General features: G+C 41.5%; 3 protein-coding genes across 3 annotated transcripts; all 3 read left to right on the forward strand.

The window, feature by feature from the left end:
• Positions 1–11,071: 11,071 nt before the first annotated feature.
• Positions 11,072–13,060, forward strand: LOC117341313. The gene is made up of 2 exons (XM_033903167.1): positions 11,072–11,596; positions 12,074–13,060. The coding sequence occupies exons 1-2, from the start codon at positions 11,338–11,340 to the stop codon at positions 12,322–12,324; spliced, it is 510 nt and encodes a 169-aa protein (XP_033759058.1). The 5' UTR covers positions 11,072–11,337; the 3' UTR covers positions 12,325–13,060.
• Positions 13,061–18,175: 5,115 nt separating this feature from the next.
• LOC117341414 lies at positions 18,176–19,060 on the forward strand. Its single transcript, XM_033903262.1, has one exon. The coding sequence runs from the start codon at positions 18,176–18,178 to the stop codon at positions 19,058–19,060; it is 885 nt and encodes a 294-aa protein (XP_033759153.1).
• Positions 19,061–20,443: 1,383 nt separating this feature from the next.
• Positions 20,444–20,890, forward strand: LOC117341415 (uncharacterized protein F54H12.2-like). The gene has a single exon (XM_033903263.1). It carries the CDS (start codon positions 20,444–20,446, stop codon positions 20,888–20,890), a length of 447 nt encoding a protein of 148 aa, XP_033759154.1.
• Positions 20,891–22,826: the final 1,936 nt, after the last annotated feature.

Here is a 22,826-nt window from a genome sequence, read left to right on the forward strand (position 1 = left end):
TTTAAACCAATTTTGGACTATAAGGAAAAGGGTATCGTTCCTAAAAACAAAAGAGCTGCTAGACAGCTTGATGCTAAGTCAAATTCCTATGAAGTTGGGAAAAATGGTGTTTTGTATCACATTCTGAATCTCGCCGCAAAAGCTGTTCCAGGTATTTCCAGAATTGTCATACGTGTCACTGTCCCAAATGGCTTTCATAGAAATGTAATGGAATCATTCCATGATAGCCATGCCGGCGGTGCACATCTGGGTTTTGAAAAAACGTACGGTGCTATCAAACTTAGGTACTACTGGCCTAATATGTACGCTGAGATAGAGGACTATGTTCAGTCCTGTCAAGCGTGTCAGTTGGCTAAACGCAACTACCATGCCACTAAGGTACCTTTAACACCGCTACCGGTTGCAGGTAAGTTTGAAAGATGGCACATGGACATCCTAGGTCCACTACCTACAAGTAAGGACAAATATACCTACATTTTGTTGGTCGTAGATAGCTTCACACAGTGGCCGGAAGCTTTTTGTTTGCGTTCCCAAGAGGCTACTGAAGTTGCTAGAGTATTGTATACCAATATCATAGCACGATATGGAGCAATCCGCTATCTCGTATCAGACAGAGGTAAGAACTTCACTTCCAAACTAGTAGGTGCCCTGTGCGAATTATTTGACATTGGCCGTAGCACTACTAGCTCGTACCATCCACAAACGAACAGCGTGGTTGAGCGTATGAACAGTACGCTAGCACAGTGCTTACGAGCTTGTAGTGACGGTGACCAGACTAACTGGCCGTCAAAAATTCCAGGTATCATGATGGCATTCAGAATGGCGCCATCATCGTCTTCTGAGTACTCCCCGTATTTCTTGGTGCATGGCACCGAAATGAGGATGCCAATCGATGTTCAACTGATCCCAAAAGACAAGGTAGGCAAAAATCATAGACAAGCTATTCAGGAATACATCGACAATAAGTCCATGACACACAAAATAGCCAAAGTAAACATAGAAAAGGCAAAGGAAAGACAAAAGGTACACCACGACGCATCAGCCAAAGTCCCAGACTATAAGGTAGGTGATGCGGTATTATTGTCAGACCCACACATCGCAAAAGGTGAGTCATCAAAACTTCATCTCAATTGGAAGGGTCCTTACATGATAGAACGCCTAGGTCCCAACTACACCTACAAACTACGTAACGTAGACACAGGTAAGCTTGTAGAGTCCTTAGTCAATGCAGTTAGATTAAAGCACTACTATCACACTGACCAAAGAAATAGGTTCAATGAGGTCCAACCTCAGGCTCAGTTGAACCAGAATCCCGATCACCAGACACAGGATGATCTAGTCGATTTTCAGAGACAGAATATCCCAGACCCCGGCCCTACACATGACGATCCTGCTAGTACTGAACCCCTCGACGATAGATCCCAAGAGGAATATCCATTCGAGAAAATTTTAGGCAGTAGAGTTAGGAATGGGATTCAACAGCTAAAAATTAAATGGCAAGGAACTAGCGTTACAACATGGGAGCCAGCCAGCAATGTTCAAAAAGAATGGGTAGATGAATATAACAGAACTCATACAAAACAAGGGCGCAAAAAGAAAAGGTTAGGTAAGGCTAAAAAGTATTTTAAAAGTGTATAGACCATTATATCGTTACCATAGACACAAAACTAGTGTTAATTTAAGCAGTATTTCCATTTCAATGTGAGAGTGATAAGTTTAGTAGAAAAGTGGAATAAAAGAGGTATTTTTTTTTCTTTTCAATATTTAATTGGAAAGTGTACATGAGATGTGTATTTGAATTTTTTTTTTCTTTCGTGGTAAGCAGCCTGAAAAGTGTAGTTAGCTAAGAGATGCTAACACTTAATTGCACTATGGTTAGCATAACGTTCGATATATTGTCGATTCAATAATATTTCGCATACGTATAGTAACATGTCAAGCGAATTTTTGTAGGAGATGTATGTAGTTTCAGTTGTCCTTTCTTTAAAGTTGATATTGTGTGAACCATAGGAATATATAGTAGGTTCATGATAAAATCCAGATTTCAAGAGTAGTTAGGTGATATTGAAATGTGAAGCCATAAAGGTCTTTGCCGTGTCATGGAATACAGAATTTTGTTTATTCTTTTTATCTGCTGAAATCCTAAGAAAATTCTCAGAAATAAGTTCTAGGGGCCATTTTTGTTTTTAAAGATTCATTTTTTTTTCTTTCTCTATTTTTGATAGTGGACATCAATGATAGTCTAAAAACAATACCTACCTTAGAAAATCTAGGGGTAAACTAGTGCTAGGGTTAAATATGAGTCGACGCATATTTCCCACCTTTTTTTTCACTACCATTGATCGATAATGAAATTATTTCTTTTTATTTAAAAATCTCCCTTTGGTGTCTTTGTAGGTTCTCTTGACGAGATGGCCACCTTCCCTTTTTTCTGTTTACTTTTCTGTACGGCCGTATCAATTGGGAAAGCAGGAATAACAACCCGTGACGGTATAAAAACCTTACCAAACTATGGTGTTACCTTCAAGAATGAAGGATCACTTTACCCAACGGCAGACCAGTGGACACATTATTTTGAGTTGGACTTACCTCTTTTTCCTTTTGTATCGGAAAAACCCCTGAATTGTAGACAATGCCCATGGTATCAAGAAGCAATAACTGAAATTGTGGCTCTACATAAGCAGACGCGTTTAGATGTAGGAACAATTTTGTCAAAGATTAAGAAACTTTTACCTCATCACAATCTAAACCGTTTTTCGATGAGTAGGAAACGTAGGTCTTTTCTCCCATTTATAGGCTCTTTAGCTAAAACTCTGTTTGGCACTTCAACCACCTCAGATGTAGAGCAATTATCTAGAAATGTCGCAATGATTAGGGCAAACCAACAGAGAATGGCACAGGCTGCTTCGAAACAGATAGGTACTTTTACTGCTGCTGTTAGGAATTTTGACCATAGGCTTACCAACACGTTTGATGCTGTAACTGATAACCATAATGCAATTGAATTAATAGGAGATAATTTCAATAAGTCCCTCATTTCAGCAGAAATTGCACAAGCGCAATTAGTAGCTGCTATGACAAAACAAACAAGACTGTCTCTTAGAGTATTGACCCGATATGAGGAGCTACTGATGGGTGTATTAAGTACATTACAGGGCAAATTATCTCCCTTGTTAGTTCCGGACGATGTCCTAACGAATATTTTAAATTATATTGAAGAAAAACTTCAACCTCATGGATTTTTCTTAACCCATTCACATCCTACATTTTATTACCGAAACGCAAAGTATGTGATTTTTAGACAATTTTCAAGCATTTTTATAGCGGTCAATTTTCCTGTTTCGGCCATTAAAGCTAAATTGTTTAGTGTTGCTAGTTTTCCAATACCCCTGAATTCCACAAGCAAACATGGAACTGAGTTAGTTTCTGACAATGATTTTTTACTTTTGTCATCTAACAATAAATATTTCGCTGAGTTGAAAAGGAGAGATTTGAAATCTTGTGCACATCACAATCACATTTGGCACTGTGAACGACATCTTGTATTTCGGAATGATACTAAAAACTCATGTTTCCTGAGTCTTTTTCATAGCAAATTAAGAGCGATCAATCAAAATTGTGTATTTCATTTCAAACAAGATGTCATTGCTCCAAAAATTGTAAGCTTGAATTCTTCTCATTTTCTATTGATCAATATTTCAAGTTTTGACATAAACTGTGAAGACAGTAGTACAACTTATGAAGGATGCTCATTCTGTACCATTTCGGTTCCATGTAAATGTTCACTGTCAACCAAATCATTCTTTATACCGCAACATTGGTCTGGATGTAGGAAGAACCAAACACACGATATAACGATGGTCCATGCGGTGAATCTTATTTTACTACAGCAGTTTTTCAATTCCTCTCTAGACGACTTGACACCTGATTCGGCATTTTTAAAACCGTTAGATGTTAAAGTTCCACATTTTCAACTTTTTACCCACAATTTTTCAAGTTTGATAGCTAGTGAGCAAAAAGCCAGCCTTGATATCAAGACCATTTCGGAAAGCGCTAGGCAAAATAGAGTCATTTTTCAAACTCTATCTGAAACAATGCTAGATGATGCAGCTAAGTTTGTTCCGAGTTTCAATTATGCCCTAATGTTTTCGCTCTTATCTACTTCCGTAGCGATCTTGAGTTTCTTAGCATTCGTTGCTCTCTTTCAAAAATATCGCCAACTCGCAACAGTTGTTACGTTATTGCACAAGGCTCAAAAGACTTACTCAATACCAATATTTCATTATTCTACACCCTCCGTTCCAACTACAACAGAACTCCCATTTACCTTTCCTCTTCAACATGTGTATTCCACATCTGAAATTTTAGACACGTTAGCAATCATTGCCCTGGTGATCTATCTGATATACAAATATTGTAGGTCTAATAAGCTTCAGTTGGTGCTCGAATTATCTAACGAGCAATCAACAGTTCTTATTCCCATACGGAAAATACCATACGCCCATAATTCGTTGTCGTTTACTTCAGAATACCCATTGAAAGATTTTAGAGTTAGCTTCGGGTTACGATCATTTTTATTTGTTGACTGGGCAGGCTTGAACGTAGAAGTAACCGGACTTAATACAAAGTGGAGTTTGCCCAGTGACATAAAGCTTGACCCTCTTTTGGCATACAGGACCCATAACATTATTTCAAAGCCCTTCAATGCATTGCTATATAAACGCATAGGTGACGTCATCTTACCAGTTCAGGTCAAAGATCTCTCTGCAACCTCTGAGCCCACCGTCGAGTCGGTTTACCCAAAGTTGACAGATACGGCATGAACTCCATGCTCAAATGGATTTTCAATCCTCCCACATTTGACACTATACATATGTAGATATCTCATTTTATGATTTTTATTATGATTTTTTTTTTCTCTTTTAACCTTTTTCATCGTATACTTAAGAGTTTGCTTTGCCATCACATCATATGTACTGGGAATGCATGATAACCTTTGAATTTCTCGTATTTCTTGTTCGTTTAACTGGATCACACAACAAACAGGCATTTTTATTGTGATAGTTAATGTGACAATTTCCATAAGGAACACACATGGTCACGAACAAACAGTGTATTCACTGGTGGATTAATTCTGTGTTGTTTTAATGTCGACGTCAACATATCCATGCACGATTCTGCGAGGAAACCTTGAGACGTACAATCTGTGTTTTTCCACTTCCGGTACATAAAAGTGGATTCAATAAAGTAGTTGTGAAAGGGACCCAACTTACTTCGTTACGGATTATACCTGTGCACCTTCGTTTTGAGTTTTCTCCCTTTGGATTTATTTCGTGACTTGGATTTATCTCTCCTGCATTTCCGTGACATGTGTACAACAACTATATCCATTGACACAAGCCTGGTGTGATCCATCTCATGTCTACTGATTGAACATGTTCTTTTACTTATGATGTTGTATATAACTATTTTTTTTACATTTTTTTTTAATTTCGTTGTTTGACATATGTTGATTTTTCAAACATGTTTTATGTTGTTGTTTTTTTCTTTCCCTATATCAATTTGCAATTCCGGAGGAATTGGTTTTTGAAGCCCGGAGGAAATGTCGCAGTGTTAAACACTCTGTCATATTTGGTTTCAAAATAAAGCAAAAATTAAACGATATATTTTATATCAATAGGACTTCTAGTTTAGATAATTTAATTTTTGTATTTCACTTAAAATGAGAAAGATAATTTTGACTTTAAGATTTTATTTTGAACAGGAATGTCCGCTATTCCTTAAAAGTTGTATTATAACACATCAGGATTACAAAGTGTTTACAAGATATAAGCCTTCGTTAGAATGTCAGTCAATATGTCAGCGATAAACAAACATATAAAAAGCTGTCCTGAAAAGATTCGATCACAGGTGTTCCAAGCTGTTATTTCTGAGTCGTTTTAGGAATTAGTGTCAGGCCATATGTCCAATAACTTCAAAAGAAATGTTTTCACTTAGCCGGCAATTAAGGGGTCTAGTGACAATTGTTACGTCACAATACCTCAGCTAACCTGAGATATTGGTGACAGGTCTAAACCAGTAATTAACCGGTCATGGCCAGTTCGGTAAACAAACAGAGCTACTGACCATTACGCTAAATTAGGTTTGATTGGTTAATAGATGAAACTTCAGCCGAAGTAATTTGTAAAACGTAATTTGATTGGTTTAGGAAAGTTCCGATGATTCTTAACTTACTGTGTCCAGGTGGTTCTTGTTACTTTCGAACAAGACGCCACGAATAAAACATATATTTGGACACAGAAACAAGATTCATCTTTGTTTGTTGAAGATTCCTATATACTACGTGACAACGCTGGCCTATACGAGCTAATTCCCTAGCAACCAGCCTTGTCACAGTACGACGACATCATAAACAGCATTGAATTAGAATTGACAAATGACGACGACGACGACGATGATGACGCAGACGAGGAAAAAGATAAGCATAGAAGCAAACAGTTATCTCGACTTAAGAAACGACTTGAAACCTACATAGGACAAATACCCGTCATAGGATTCAATTCACAGAAATACGACATTAATTTGATTAAAACCAGATTAGTTCGAGCTTTGAAATTAAGCGAGAACGATGATAACTTCGTTGTTAAGAAAACAAACCAGTTCATGTGTATCGCAACTGACGAGTTCAAGTTTATAGACATCAGTAACTATTTAGCGGCTGGTTCGTCCTATGATGCATTTATAAAAGCATATCACCCGGGAAACCTACGCAAGGGATATTTCTGTTATGAGTTTTTGGATTCACCCGACAAGCTCAACTACCGAGAACTACCGCCGTATGAAAGTTTTTACAGTTCTCTTAAACAACAAAATGTTTTAGAAGAAGAAATAATTCAATACGAATCTTTAATTCGAGATGGTTATTCGCACGGTGAAGTTCTGTCACACATGAATGTTTCGGAGAAACCCTTATCCGGCGAGGAAAAATATGCCGAATTAGAGCGCCTGTGGGTGAATGAGAATATGAAAACATTCAAAGATTATCTTATATATTACAATAATTTAGACGTAGGGCCTTTCAGAGATGCCGTGCAGCAACTACTCAACTATTATATTCAGGAAGAGAGAGTAGATGTCTTCAAAATTACCATATCAGTCTCGGGTGTAGCGCGTAATCTACTATTTCGATCGGTCAAAGGTAAGACACATGTTTCACTGTTCAGCAATAGAGACAAAAAAGTGCACGAGCTTATTCAGAAGAATATAGTCGGTGGTCCGTCTATAGTCTTCAATCGTTACCACGAAAAGGGTAAAACGCGTATTCGCAATGGAGAAAAAGTGTGCAAGACCATTTTGGGTCTGGATGCAAATTCTCTTTATCTAGGATGTTTGGCAGAACCGATGCCTACTGGTTATTGTTCCGTAAGACGCGAGGAAACCGGATTCGAATTAGAAAGGAGAGACAAATATCTTAAAGCTTTTAAATGGTTGGACTGGATATCTAAAACGGAAGACGTCGATATCAAACACGCGTTAAATTCCGACAGAGAATTTCGTATAGGACCATATCGCGTGGACGGATTCGACAATCGATCGCAAACGGTGTTTGAATTCGACGGGTGCTATTACCATTCCCATACATGCCTACGCAATCCAAATGCAGCGCTACAGAGGAAACGCATGAGACACAGTGAAAAGCGCAGTCGCTATATAAGATCACGCGGCTATCAAATCCGGAGAATGTGGGAATGCGAGTTTGACCGTATGGTAAGGGAGGATACCTCATTAAATTCTCACTGTGACAGTTACCGAAGATTTACGGAAAATAAGAAAACCATGACGACCGACGAGGTCCTTGATCATGTTTTACGGAACGAATTATTTGGTGCGGTCGAAGTTGATATTTCTGTTCCCGTTCATTTACGTGAGAAATTCTCCGAGATGTCCCCGTTGTTCGGAAACGCCCACGTGTCTCCCGATGAGGTAGGCGACTACATGAAACAGGTGGCTGATCAACTCTGTGTGTCTCAGAAACCGCGCAAACTCCTTATTGGTGCGATGGCGGCTAAAAAAATGCTGATAGCGACGCCGCTATTGAAATGGTACATCAATCACGGTTTGGAAGTAACTCGCGTGCATACAGTGCTCGAATTTTCACCCGATCGTTGTTTTAAGGAATTCACAGAGAAAATCAGCGATGCTAGGCGTGCTGGGGATAGGGACCCGAGACTCGGTGTGATTAGTGAAACAAGCAAATTAAAAGGAAACGCGTCCTACGGTTCAATGTTAATGCGAAAGGATAAACACGCGAACACAAAATATCTCGATTCAGAATGTCAAGTATACGAAATCGTGAATTCGAAACATTTCCGAAGTCTGACTGAACTTGGCCACGGTCAATACGAAGTGGTAACAGCGAAAAAACAAATTCGTATGGATATCCCTATACAGATAGGTTATTTTATCCTGCAGTATGCAAAACTGCGCATGTTAAGTTTCTATTATAATTGTCTCGATAAGTACATACATCGAGATGACTTCGAATTAATATAAATGGACACGGATTCATATTATATGGCTCTTTCAAGCGAAAACATAGAAGACCTGGTGTTCCCCGCTATGAAAACCGATTTTGATAACGAAAAAAAACAATGGTTCCCGGACCCTAGTTCACCGGAAACAAAAGCGTACACGCGCAGGACCCCTGGTCTCTTTAAGGAGGAAATGAGGGGCGACGCGATGGTGGCACTTTGCTCCAAGACATACTGCGTGGAACACACGACCGAGTCCAACCAAACAAACAGTAAATTTAGCTGTAAAGGTGTCAACAAGCGAAATTTGAGGCATCCAATCGCCATGTATAAAGATGTACTATTCAATTCAGGGCTCCGTGGGGCTACAAACAGAGGCTTCCGTGTGGTAGATAACCGTATGGTTACATATGCACAAGATCGAAACGGCTTTAGTAATTATTATCCCAAAAGGAAAGTCCTAGCATGTGGCATACGCACAGAGCCTCTAGATATAACTATCTAACTTGTTAACATATTCATTTATCTGTTCTAGAAACGACACCCATATCGCTTCTTCGACTGACATGTGAACAACTTGACAAGCGCATGAAATACCTCATTAAACAAATAATGATTTCAATAGATACTTTCAGTTTCAACTATATGGTGTATTACTTGTGTAACGAGGACCAGAAAACATTAATGGGGGATTTGGAAAACAAAATCTATCCACAAGCTGTAGCTATATTTAGGAAATGTTATCCCGAATATTATCACATCTTCCATGCTGTAAAAAATACGTTCAAGTGTGCACTTTTCGAAACACCAAACATCAAACTTTTCTATCTTTTGGAATATTGTATTCCGAGTGAACTGTTCACTGACCGCGGTATTAAACGGATATTGAGGGTTCTAGCAAGAAATATTCCTTGTGCAGACAATATTGATATTGATGAGTCTGAAAGACTTGTAGATCATCACTATTATCATTATATTGTAGAATCATGCTCAGCTCCAGCATCTGAAGACGAATACGTAGATTACCTTTTGGATAAAATATTATAGTTACGTATTGTTAGTATTTCATTTTTTATTGTACACTACAAAGTAAGAAAATTATATATGTATCTTGTTTAATATTTGTATTCGGTGGATGTTCCCATTGTCGTCTGAAAAGAGTTTTTGCCTAGCATCGCAAAATATATATATATATATCATGTCGTATAGGTGTATAATAATAATATACATAGATAAATGCATATATTTGTAGTTTAGTGAATAGTACATATTTAGTTATAAGTAGCTCCTAAAAAAAAAAGTTTAGCGTATGAAAGGTATAGTGGTAGCGCATGAGAGAGCGAGATCGAGATCGAGGAGGAGGGGGAGGGGAGGGGAGGGAAGGGGGAGGGGGTGGGGGTAGGTAGGTGGAGCCCGAGGTGGACATGCGCAACGGGTCAAACTACAGGTCAGCTACAAGGCAGATGACAGCGATGGCGTTGATAGCAACACTTTTTCTACTCGTCGGTGGGACGTTCGCAGATCCATTTCCACAGAAATGTACACCAAAAGGAGACATCCTTGCATGTCCGGGGAATGTCTTTGTAGCTGCCTCCTCGGACATCCTCGAAGTGACATGGATAACCTTCGAAAGACTGACGTTTTTCAATTTGACCCGTGACCAGGCTCCAAACGTCACCTTCATAGGAGTGTCGAGAACAAACCTAAACTGTTCGGTGTTCGAAGGGTTCCCGATTGTTTTCCTAAACAGCATCCCATGCGAAGTAAGTTGTTGTTGTTGTTTTAATTATTATTAACATTTATCGGCGAGACGTGGTTGATCCATTTTAAATGAATAACATCATTTCATGTTATTGAAATATGTTTTATAATGGTGAGTCTTAATTTTTTTTAATTTTCTCTTTTATTTATCTTGACTTAAGCTGAAGTCTTATGTAGACGTGGGTGGGATAATAATTTTAAAAGTACAAATATATAAAAAAAAAATAGATAAATATTTTTTATGCATACAATTATATACTTTCAGTTCAATTTAACGACGACGGCGGAAACTACATCGACTGTAACAAGTGGAACAAGAAAGGTACGATTTATTTTTAAGACTTACGTATTTAATGAAATGATCATCGTTCCTTTTAGCTTTCAATCATTACGCAACGTCTCAGTGCGACTGCCGGAGCGATGGTCATTGTACACAAACCGACTATCTAAGATAAAAGCTAAGCCGATTACGTTTGATCTCCACTGTGTGTATTTGGGCGCTAGTTATTGCTGTGTACTGATAAATAATTTCGAAAGTAGATAACAATAAATAAATTAATAAATACATGAGAAAAACATACTCGTAATTAAAAGGATCATCGTTATAATTTATTTTAATTTTGAAATTTCAGGTTACCCAGACCACTGTGAAAACGACCTCTACCGTTGTGACAAGGAGGACATTTAAAACGAGAAAGATACATACCGTTTATCTGATCTTTACAATCGTTACATAACATTTAGTAGCTGACCGATGGTCGGTGTATAGATCTATAAAGTTCCCTAAGGCTTAGTTAAGCCCCGCCCACTGCGGTTCTAGCATCGGTGGTCTGTTAAGATGGAAACGTCGATAACATCCTGATTCTGCTATTAAATTTGAAATATCATATACCAAAATGGAGAATGACTAACATGCTTTCTCCTGGTAGTTTTATTTTTTGTCTGTTTTGTTTGTAACAAAAGTTATCAACTCACCTGTAAATTTTTTTTAAGTCAGAGACTGGTACATGTACTGTACGGATAAAAGCTAAGCCGATTACGTTTGATGTCCACTGTCCGGTCCTGTGTATTCGGGCGCGAGCTATTTCTGATAGATAGATTCGATCTATTTATTTATTTCCAGCCCTTTCCTAATCCGAAAACATGGAGACCTACTACAACCACCACCGTCACCACCGGTCACGATAATTCGACCAACGACACATGGCCGGATATAACGTCATCGCCCGTCCCTCGGGAATTGTTCACGACGACGACGACGACGACTTCTACAACAGACTCTCTGCTAAACTCCAGGATCAGAGGTTAGTTCAGAACATTAGATGTTTAGAAAATTAAAATCCCTTGATAACACAGTCTATTACAAGTCGATTAAAGATGCTACATCGCCGACAAAGCAATATGGTCGATTGAAAACTAGAATAGGCAGTTACTAGTATATAATTTGATACAACAACAAAAGTTACAAACTTTGTGATATTACCACCCTTCAAAAGTTTCAACTGCAAAAAAAAAAATGATAATAATTTTGTGCGTCCCGACAAAATTCCTCCTCTCTATCTTGTATTTGAAAGTATCAGTTAAGTTCCAGCAATTTTACGGACTTTGTTAATATTTTTCGTCTGATGCCTTAATTTGATACATTTCTGTATAATGGGTGTTAGTTTTGTCCATTTCTGTGACAAGCAGTATTTACGCTTTAAGATAAATTAAATATTAGTCGGTTTATTATACTACACGTAGTACTATAAAATATAATTTTAATTTTTTTTTTTTTTCAGTCTTAAGCATCATTATTGCGGTTCTGGTGACGGTGGTGATTGTTCTCGGGGTACTGCTCACCCTTCGCCGCGGATGCGGCAAAGTCTGCAGGAGAAGAAGGAAGCCATCAAAACTTAAACCTCTGCCTCCTGCTGAAACCCTATACGGGAACGCCTTTTCGATAGACGACGAGGAAGAGTGTGTTGGTTCAAGTTCATTGGAACTGCAGGAATCTCCCCGAAGACGCCACCGCAAAGAAAAGAAAAATTGACTGACCGTGTTAGTTTTGAGATTTTCTGTGTGCACGTGTATGACGTATCTAGATACCGAAACAGTTTTGTAGATTTCATCTGAATGTGTAGACACTGCATCAGTTAAAATGTTTGTATGTATGTATGTATCTGAATGTATCAGTTAAAACGTAGGTGTAGATGCTGTATCAGTCAAAATGTATGTATGTACATGTATATTGTATCAGTTAAATTTTATGTATGTATGGTGTATCTGAGTCTGTAGATACTGTGTCAGTTAAACTGTATGTATGGTGTACGTATGATGTATCTAAATGTGTAGATATCATGACAGTTTGTAGGTATAGGTTTGATGTATCTGAATGTCTTTGTGTGTAGATGATACTTGAAAGCGCGTTGGTTTCAAAGTGCAAAGATACTGTATGTATCTGTACAAATCTGTATGCGTATCTGAGTTTGAAGATACAAATAGGTTTGTGAGAGTGTGAGTGTGAGTGTGTGTTTGTGTGAGGGTTTGTGTGTGTTTGTGTGAGGGTTTGTGTGTGTGTGTGTGTGTGTGTGTTTGTGTGTGTGACTAAATGATATACACGTATTAACGATAATAAAATTTAAGAAAAACCAAATATATATGCTGTTATTTATTTATTTTCCCTCTTCTATAGAGAAAATTCTCAGAGATAAGTCTCAGTTATGGAGACACTGTAACTCAGTTATGGAGACACTGTAAATCAGTTATGGAGACACTGTAACTCAGTTATGGAGACACTGTAACTCAGTTATGGAGACACTGTAACTCAGTTATGGAGACACTGTAACTCAGTTATGGAGACACTGTAACTCAGTTATGGAGACACTAGTCTCAGTTATGGAGACACTAGTCTAAGTTATGGAGACACTGTAACTCAGTTATGGAGACACTAGTCTCAGTTATGGAGACACTGTAACTCAGTTATGGAGACACTAGTCTCAGTTATGGAGACACTGTAACTCAGTTATGGAGACACTGTAAATCAGTTATGGAGACGCTAGTCTAAGTTATGGAGACGCTAGTCTCAGTTATGGAGACACTAGTCTCAGTTATGGAGACACTGTAACTCAGTTATGGAGACACTAGTCTCAGTTATGGAGACACTGTAACTCAGTTATGGAGACACTGTAAATCAGTTATGGAGACACTAGTCTCAGTTATGGAGACACTGTAACTCAGTTATGGAGACACTAGTCTCAGTTATGGAGACACTAGTCTAAGTTATGGAGACACTAGTCTCAGTTATGGAGACACTGTAAATCAGTTATGGAGACACTGTAACTCAGTTATGGAGACACTAGTCTAAGTTATGGAGACACTAGTCTCAGTTATGGAGACACTGTAAATCAGTTATGGAGACACTAGTCTAAGTCATGGAGACATTTAAATGCCGTCTCAGTTATGGAGACTCTCAATTATTACACACGGGAATCCTGTCCATCGGAGACTCGGGGGGTGAGTCTCCGACGAAAGAGACTTAGGGGCTAAGTCTTTTAGGGAGAGAAAAAAAAAAGATCACATATATATATATATATATATATAATAGACAGAGAGTATCATTTAATCCAGTTCATAGGCACCACGCGTTCTCCCGGAGGAGAGTATGACACATCTTTTACGGTCTTTGTCACTATTTTCTTTTTAGGTTCCTTCTCTGTCTTCTCAAGCGTCTCCTTTCTTTCTTTCATCCTCTCGTAACGCTCCTTCGGAATGCTAACGTATTCGGTTGCCATTTATAACACTTTCTAATTTCGGTAGCAGAGGTTTCAAGGCCTTGCCTATAACGGCACCGGCACGTTGTAAAATCCTTTTTTTATCGGACAAGGAAGAATTCCTCTCCGCAAGACGCAATAGTATCCTTTTATGTCTCCTCAGACGTCGAAGGTACTGGGGAGAGGGCGGCAGTTTCGGGTTATAAACAATGTTTCTGATGATTTCGCACAATGCACGAGTCTGAGATACAGTGAGCGATTCTAGCATTCGCTTCCGCTGAGCGGCGTGTGTCCTAGCAAGCAGCGTCACGAAGTTCCAATTCGATTTAAGATTTTTGCTCATACTAGCCCGTCAGGTGGCTGCTGATTTCGCGGCACATACACTGTCGGCACTTCACCCGGAAACACTTCGGTGCGCAAGTTGGTGGGCGTCCTAGGCGACAGGTCCACGACTAGGTATCCATACGCTTTATCCTCCACTGTCTTTTTATAACTGTCGGTGAAGTACGACGCTTTTTAGGGAAGAGCTGCCGGGCGAGTGCGGACAATTGAAAGGCGTCACGCTGATTATTAAAGAGCACCATATAATGAGCATTTAGATTTATGCTTCTCGCGTACTTGCCAGGTGGGAACACGTTTTGAGACAGGTAAACCACGGTGATGTTGCTATGGTGAACACCGACCGTGAATAATTCCAAACAATCTCTATCTTCTACGATTCTAAATATTAGGTCGTCCAAAACTAGAAGTAAAGACCTACCGCCAGCGCTCCACGACTCGATCTGCTGTTTGTGCGGTAGACCGTGAAAGAAGATTACATCGGGTCGGTCCGCTTCTAATCGGTCTAGAGCCGGCTGCCATTGGGAATAGGCATATATCACCCTTTCCGGGGGAGGAGACAATACGCCACGCTCTATGTTATCTATTAATCGACGCGTGAATGTGGTCTTACCACTCTGCGTCGGCCCGCTAACGTAGATAGAACAAGGGGTGAGAAACGGAAGTGGACAGGCACTCATTATGGACGTTCAATGGAAAGGGCGTAACAAGGTGGTCTGTGTTATAGACGAAGGGCTCAGTGTCAGCATATCGCGACGTAAAACGCGATGCTGGATCAAACTCAGGAAGGGCAAACGCGAATTATCCCTGTCTCCAGAGACACTCTCGCAGCTTTGCGACTTAAAGGAAGTCATTCTGGTGTCGTGCGCCTTCGTCGAACATGGCCGACGTCGATAGATACCTCGCCGACAAATATTTTGACTGGTCGAATCCCGGGGCATTCCGAAGTCCCGAGCAGTTGTATCGCCTAGTTAGGAGGGAGGGGAAACATCGCATAGGTCTCCGGAGGATAAGACATTGGTTAAAGAGACAGGAACCCTACAGCCTAAACCGACCTGTACGTCGGCGCTTCCGTCGCCAGTAAATACTTACCGCCGGGCTAAACAAGAGGCCCAGAGGGCCTGTATCGCTCACCTGGTTTCATGAGATATGAAACAAGAATGATGCTGAAGTATATTTGTCGCTGGTATTGGTATGTCAATATATAACATAAGCATTTTATATGGGTACATGTACATTGGTTTTATTTTAATACTGAAAATTCCAAAAAGTGCATTAATCCGCGACCTCAGAGGGATGCTACGACACAAATGTGAGTGATATCCATTGCTTAGATTCAGAGAAGAACTTGTTTAGACCAACTGACCCCTTTTGACCCTGACCTCTGCCCCCTTGGGGGTCAGCTCGTTCATTTATGCAATTTTGAATCCCTACCCCAATAGGATGCTACCAGTCAAACCATTGGTTAGTTTCAGAGAATAAGTTGTTTAAATCAATTTAGCCAAATTGACCCCTTTTGGCCCCACCCCTCAGCCCCCTGGCAGCCCGGGTCAACCCCAACATTTTTACAATTTTGAATCCCCACCCCATAGCCATGCTACCATACAAATGTGAGTAATATCCATTGCTAAGTTTCAGAGAAGAAGTTGTTTAAACAAATTGACCAATTTTTGCCCCGCCCCTCAGGCCCCTGGGGGGTCAGCCCCACCATTTGTACAATTTTGAATCCCCATCCCATAGGGATGCTACCCGGGAAATATGAGCGAAAGCCATTGCTTAGTTTCAGAGCAGAAGTCGTTTATTTCAATTTTGCAAAACTGACCCCTTTTGGCCCCGCCCCTCAGGCCCCAGGGGGGTCGGCCGCGTCATTTGTACAATTTCAAATTCTTACCCCAAGGTGATGCTACCAGTAAAATATGAGATATCCATTGCTTGGTTCCAGAGAAGAAGTCAATTATATGAATATAGCCCGACTGACCACATTTGGCCCCACCCCTCAGGCCCCTGGGGGGTCAGCCCCATCATTTGTACAATTTTGATTCCCGACCCCATAGTGATGCTACCAGGCAAATATGAGCGACAGCCATTGCTCGGTTTCAGAGAAGAAGTCGTTTATATCAATATAGCCAAATTGACCAATGTCAATATATCATAGGCATTTTATATGGGTACGTGAGGATTTGATGTAAAAAAATGCATTAATCCATGAAATAAAATTAACTTTTGGCACAACCCCATAGGGATGCTACCACACAAATGTGAGTGGTATCCATTGCTTAGTTTCAGAAAAGAAGTTGTTTAAACCAATTGACCCCTTTTGACCCCGCCTTCTGCACCCCGGGGGGATTTGGGGTCAGTTCCTTCCTTTATAAAATTTTGAATCCCTACCCAAAAGGATGCTACCATGCAAATATAAGCGATATCTCTTGCTTAGATTCAGAGGTGTTCATATCAATTCAGCCAAATTGACCCCTCTTGGCCCCGCCCCTCAGGCCCCCGGGGGGTCAGCCTCACCATTTGTACAATTTTGAATGCCCACCCAATAGTGATGCTACCAGGAAAATATGAGCAATATCCATTGCTTGGTTTCAGAGAAGAAGTCGCTAATATCAATATAGCCCAATTGACCACATTTGGCCCCGCCCCTCAGGCCCCCGGGAGGTCAGCTCCATCATTTGTACAATTTTTAATCCCCACCCCATAGTGATGCTACCAGGCAAATATGAGCGATATCCATTGCTTGGTTTCAGAGAAGAAGTCGTTTATATAAAGAGAGCCAAATTGACCGCTTTTGGCCCCGCCCCTCAGACCCCATGGGGGGCAGCCCCACCATTTGTACAATTTTTAATCCCCACTCCATAGTGATGCTACCAGGCAAATATGAGTGATAGCCATTGCTTAGTTTCAGAGCAGAAGTCGTTTATATCAATTCTGTAAAACTGACCCCTTTTGGCCCCGCCCCCCAGACCCCAGGGGGTCAGCCCCGTCATTTGTACAATTTTAAATCCCAACCCCATAGTGATGCTACCAGGCAAATATGAGTGACAGGCATTGCTCGGTTTCAGAGAAGAAGTCGTTTATATCAATATAGCCAAATTGACCACATTCGGCCCCACCCCTCAGGCCCCTGGGGAGTCAACCCCATCATTTGTACAATTTTGAATCCCCACCCCTTAATGATGCTACCAGGCAAATATGAGCGATAGCCATTGCTTGGTTTCAGAGAAGAAGTCGTTTATATCAATATAGCCAGATTGACCACATTTGGCCCCACCCCTCAGGCCCCTGGGGGGTCAGCCCCATCATTTGTACAATTTTGAATCCCCACCCCATAGTGATGCTACCAGGCAAATATGAGTGATAGCCATTGCTTGGTTTCAGAGAAGTCGTTTATATCAATAGCGCAAAAATGACCCCTTTTGGCCCCGCCCCAGAGGGTCCCAGGGGGTCAGCCCCATCATTTGTACAATTCTGAGTCCCCTACCCATAGGGATGCTTTTGACCAAATTTGGTCAAATTCTGATGTGTGGTTATGAAGAAGAAGTCAATTGTTGACGGACGGACGGACGAAGGACGACAGACGACGGACGACGGTCGGACGACGGACGACGGACGCAACGGTATGGCATAAGCTCACCTTGGTCCTTCGGACCAGGTGAGCTAACAAGGAGTGGGATTGCGACTTGATGGATGTGTCGAACCTCTGCCGACAACAGGGACGTGAGGTTCTTACTGATATGCATCGACGACTTTAGTCGATATCTGATGGTCGCCCCGCTCGGGGAATGGACGATGGTCAAGGTCAGAACAGACCGAGGAGCGGAATTCTGCTCCCGGAAGTCGGAGGCGTACTTCCGCCGTAAGGGGATAGAACACTTCGTCACGGACAATGACGTTAAAGCAGCGGTAGCGGAAAGGGTGATAAAGACGATAAGAAACGGTCTCTTCCGCTACATGAACCATAAGCAGACCCACCAATACCTGGACGTTCTCCCCGAGATCGTCAAGAGCTACAACCAGACTCCGCATTCCGCGTTGCACGGGGTAGCGCCTGCAGACGTCACAGAGGAGAACGAAGCCGAGGTCATGCTGAAACTCTACTATCCCCAGACAAAGAAGAAGAAGACAACACGTGTTAAAAAAGAAGTAAAAAAACCAAAACTCCGATCGGTATTTAAGTTCAAGGTTGGCGACGCAGTGAGGATTTCACACCTGAGGCAAGCTTTCACGAGAACATTCCACGGGACCTTTACTGGGGAGATATTTACGATAGCTGCTCGGTTTTACAAACAAAACATTCCAATCTATAAACTAAAGGATTACAATGGACGGGAGATTAGCGGGACGGTGTACGAGAGCGAGCTACAGAGAGTTATTGACCCGGAAAGTTTACAATACCGCATAGAACGCGTCCTGAAGAAGAGGTTACGTAACAGGAAGAAACAGTTACTCGTTAAGTGGATGGGTTGGCCGAGCGATTATAATAGCTGGATAGATGCCGATGCGGTGAGCTACATACGATATGATATGATATGGATTTTTACGTCGTCGCGTCAAGCGACGATAGCTTGTCCCGTCATCCGTCAAACATGCCTTATTGCTTCACCGCCGAGCTTAAAACTCCCGTGCGATTTGATGAATACACATGGTGTGCCGGTCTGTGCGAGATCGACATAGATCAGATTGACACGCCCCTTTACGTGTATAGCGATCTGATCGGATCGGTATTCGTGGCGGGAGACCAGAAGCCATTGCTAAGACGCGTTCGGGCGGAACAGACAGAACAGGTCGTGTTTTCCTCGCCGTATTACATACCGGTGGTAATAAAGGACACTCGCTCGGTTGACCTCACAATTAGGACGAGCGACGGAACACTCGCGACATTCCTAAAACAACCCGTCACTGTGACTCTGCATTCAAGCCTAGATACTACCTGAGATGACCGTATATTTGCCGGACGTGGAGAAGTGGACTCGATTCTTTGTGAAATCCGCTTCCGATTCTAGCTTGCAGCGACGCAGTGGCGGCGTCGGACGTCCTGCACGTGCTTCCATAGTGCCCTTGAAACGACGAGACGAAATACGTATAGTTTCCCCCGTCCAACAGACGGTCGAACAAGCCAAATCGGAGCTCAGACGAGAGGCCCCTCAGGGGAAACGGAAATCAGCGATGCGTGTTCCGCGCCAGAAGAGAAGAAAGACTAATTTTTCGTGATGCAGGACGAAGGACTTCCGTCGGAGCTGATGCTTTTCTCCCTTCCACCGACGCAGGCCGCGGTGGAGAAGCTATACTACGTGGACTGCAGACCCGTCTCCCAGATCAGCGGTAGCGGTCCTGTCGAGTTTCACATTTCCGGACAGAGCAGCGATTATATAGCACTCGACAGGAGCGTATTGTATGTGAAGGCACGCATCGTCAAACAGGACGGCACGCCCCTCTCCGCCAAGGAACAGACTGGTTACGTCAACCTGCCGCTCCAGACTCTTTGGGGTCAGGTCGAGGTTTCATTGCAAGGGAAGCTACTGTCGCTGAATTCGGGTAATTACGCATATAAGGCGTATATACAAACACTCTTGAACTACGGGATCAGTTCTTAAAGAGGCCACCTCTCAACTCTACTACCAGGACACGCCCGGGAGTATGGACGAGACAGATCCGGACGGTGCTAATAGCGGACTATTCGAGCGGAACGAGTTCAGTAAGAACAGCGCTACGGTCGACATGTTGGGCAGACTGTGCGAGGACGTCTGTCATCTCAATCGATACATATTGAACGGAGTCGATCTCGACATTAAACTCTATAGAAATAGGACTCCGTTCGTATTGATGTCGGGGGTCCAGAACCCGGATTACAGGATCGAGCTACAGGAGGTCATGTTCCGTCTATGTCGTGTTCAGGTCAACACAGGCGTGCTCGTCGGGCACAACAAAGCCCTAGAGGTGTCTCCGGCCAAATACCCTTTTACAAGCTCTAATGTCAAGGTTGCCACGATACCCGCAAATTAGTCGACTTTTATCTGGGACAATCTCTATCAAGGCAAACTACCCTCAAAGGTCATTATGGGATTGGTGGCGGGCGATGCCTATACAGGTTCATACACTAGGAATCCATTCAACTTTCAGTCCTACGGTGCATCGAGCGTTGGGTTGTTTGTAAACAACGTCAGTGTACCGTATCGACCCCACAAATTGGAGTTCGCCAACAAAACCCAGTGCTACGTCACGGTCTTCCGTAGTCTGTTTGAAGTCGCCGACAAGGCCGACCTCGATACGGACAATGCCCTCGACCGTGACGACTGGTCGCGTGGCTTTGCTTTGTACGGCTTTCAGTTGACTCCGACCTTTGGCGAGGACGAGCACCTGTCTCCGAGTCAAAACGCGGACGTTAGACTGGAGATAGCCTTTTCCAATACGCTAACGGAGACTGTCTCCTGCATATTGTACTCTGAATTCGACGACGTCTTTGAAATAGACCAGACTCGTAACGTCATAGTAATTTCCAAGTGAACGATTCGCATCAACACGAAATATTCGCAATTCAGGGACGTTCGTGGTTAGATTTAGATACGTGTATAGATAATATTTTATAAAACACCACGAAAGTCCTGTGCACTGCGAATATTTTGTGTTGGTTTTCTTATATGACAAAACAAACAAAGATGTTTTTAGTTCATGCTCGTTTAATATTGTATATGATTTCCCGAATAAAGATTTTACAGCTTTGAAATGATTTTTATTTTTTTTAACATACAAATGTACAAACAAACGAGTCTATTGTCTAATAACAAAATCCCATTCTTCCACAGGGCTTGTCATTGTCGCCTTTATTTTTTCGTCTGAGGTCTCCATTAGACTTAGTAGTTCTCCCCAGATTTTAACTTCCACTTTTGTGTCCGTTAGCATCAGTGCTTTACGCAAAATGGTCACCTTATTGTCCATTTCCTTTAACCTATCCCGGCATTCGTCATAATAGTGCGATATCTTTTCGTCCATTTCCGATAAACATCCGCCGGACATGTGCTTCACCTGCGAGGGATGATCCACTTTACATCCGGCGCAACTCTCTTTTGATGCCTCCTCTATCAAGTCCAGCATCCTGTCAGCTAACAATTCGAGGAGCAACTGCTTCCTTTTCTCCGCCTCATTATCCGGTCTTATTGCAGAGTTTATTTCGTCCATTTTCTCTATCAGATTACGCCATTGCCTAGGTCTCAGTGTGATCCCGTACCTAGTCGGCTTGTCCGGTAGATTTTGTTTGTTTGTTTGTGTTTTACGGCCCATCGACAACTAGGGTCATTTAGGGCCAAACAATATACTAACAAGTTTTATTTTTAAAGTTAAAATCAGATAAAATTTGTCATTTTTAAAACCATCCGTATTGTATATTTAGATCATAATGATAAAAAAGTTGGTTAAAAATGATAAAATATATACATGTACGAATAGATTATATGAAGTAATATGTACGAATAGATTATGTGAACTTTGTTATAAATAGAACGTCAAAGACAGCAACGTAAAAGACATCAAAGTCTATAAAATAGATCGATTTCTTTCAAGTAGCTAAATATTGTTTTCGAGTCCACGGAACTGAAAAGGGTTTCCACGTCCGGGACTCTAAAGTATTTATCACGAATGTGCTTGAAATCGGAACATTCTATTAAAAAATGCTCCACTGTGAATTGAGCATCACATGCATAACACATCGGTGGATCCTCTCGTTTCAAAAGGAACGAATGAGTAGGATATGTGTGCCCGGTACGGAGCCGAGAGAGGACTATTTCCTCTCTACGATCCTTCCGACTTGGTTTTGATGTTTTAAGTTTTGGTTGTACTTTAAAAAGTTTGTTGCTCGTCTCGAGAGACCAGCGTTGCTGCCATTTACTGTGAATGGCAGAACTAATTACAGGTTTGAAATCTGTATATGGTATTTTAATATTTGTTTGTTGCAGATTTAGAGCAAGTTTTGCTTGGCGGTCAACAAGTTCGTTGCCTTTAATTCCGACATGGCTCGGAATCCAAAGTAATGTTATTTTGCACTTTTTTAAGATACGAGATATTCGTAAAACAAGGTTTTGTATGAGTATATTCTTTGGATCTCGTGATTGTAAATTCTGAAGGACAGATAGAGAGTCGGAACAAATTATTGCCTTTCTAATGCGTTGTTCTTCGATATGGTCGAGGGCCAAATCGATGGCACATGCTTCCGCAGAGAAGATAGAGGCATCATCTGGTAAGCGGATTGAAGAGCAATGGTGGTCGGAATAGCATGCTGCAGAGACCTTTACTCCATCTTTTGAGCCATCAGTGTAGATCGGTGCCTCCCATGAAATACACCCTGATGTTAATCAGGGTCACGAAAGCGTTTATAAACGCCGACCTGATTCGGTCGACAGAAATGAATCTGTTTGGCGATATACGCCACGCCCTCTTTGTTTCGCCA

This window comes from Pecten maximus, chromosome 13, assembly GCF_902652985.1.
Source record: "Pecten maximus chromosome 13, xPecMax1.1, whole genome shotgun sequence".
Classification (NCBI taxonomy): domain Eukaryota; kingdom Metazoa; phylum Mollusca; class Bivalvia; order Pectinida; family Pectinidae; genus Pecten; species Pecten maximus.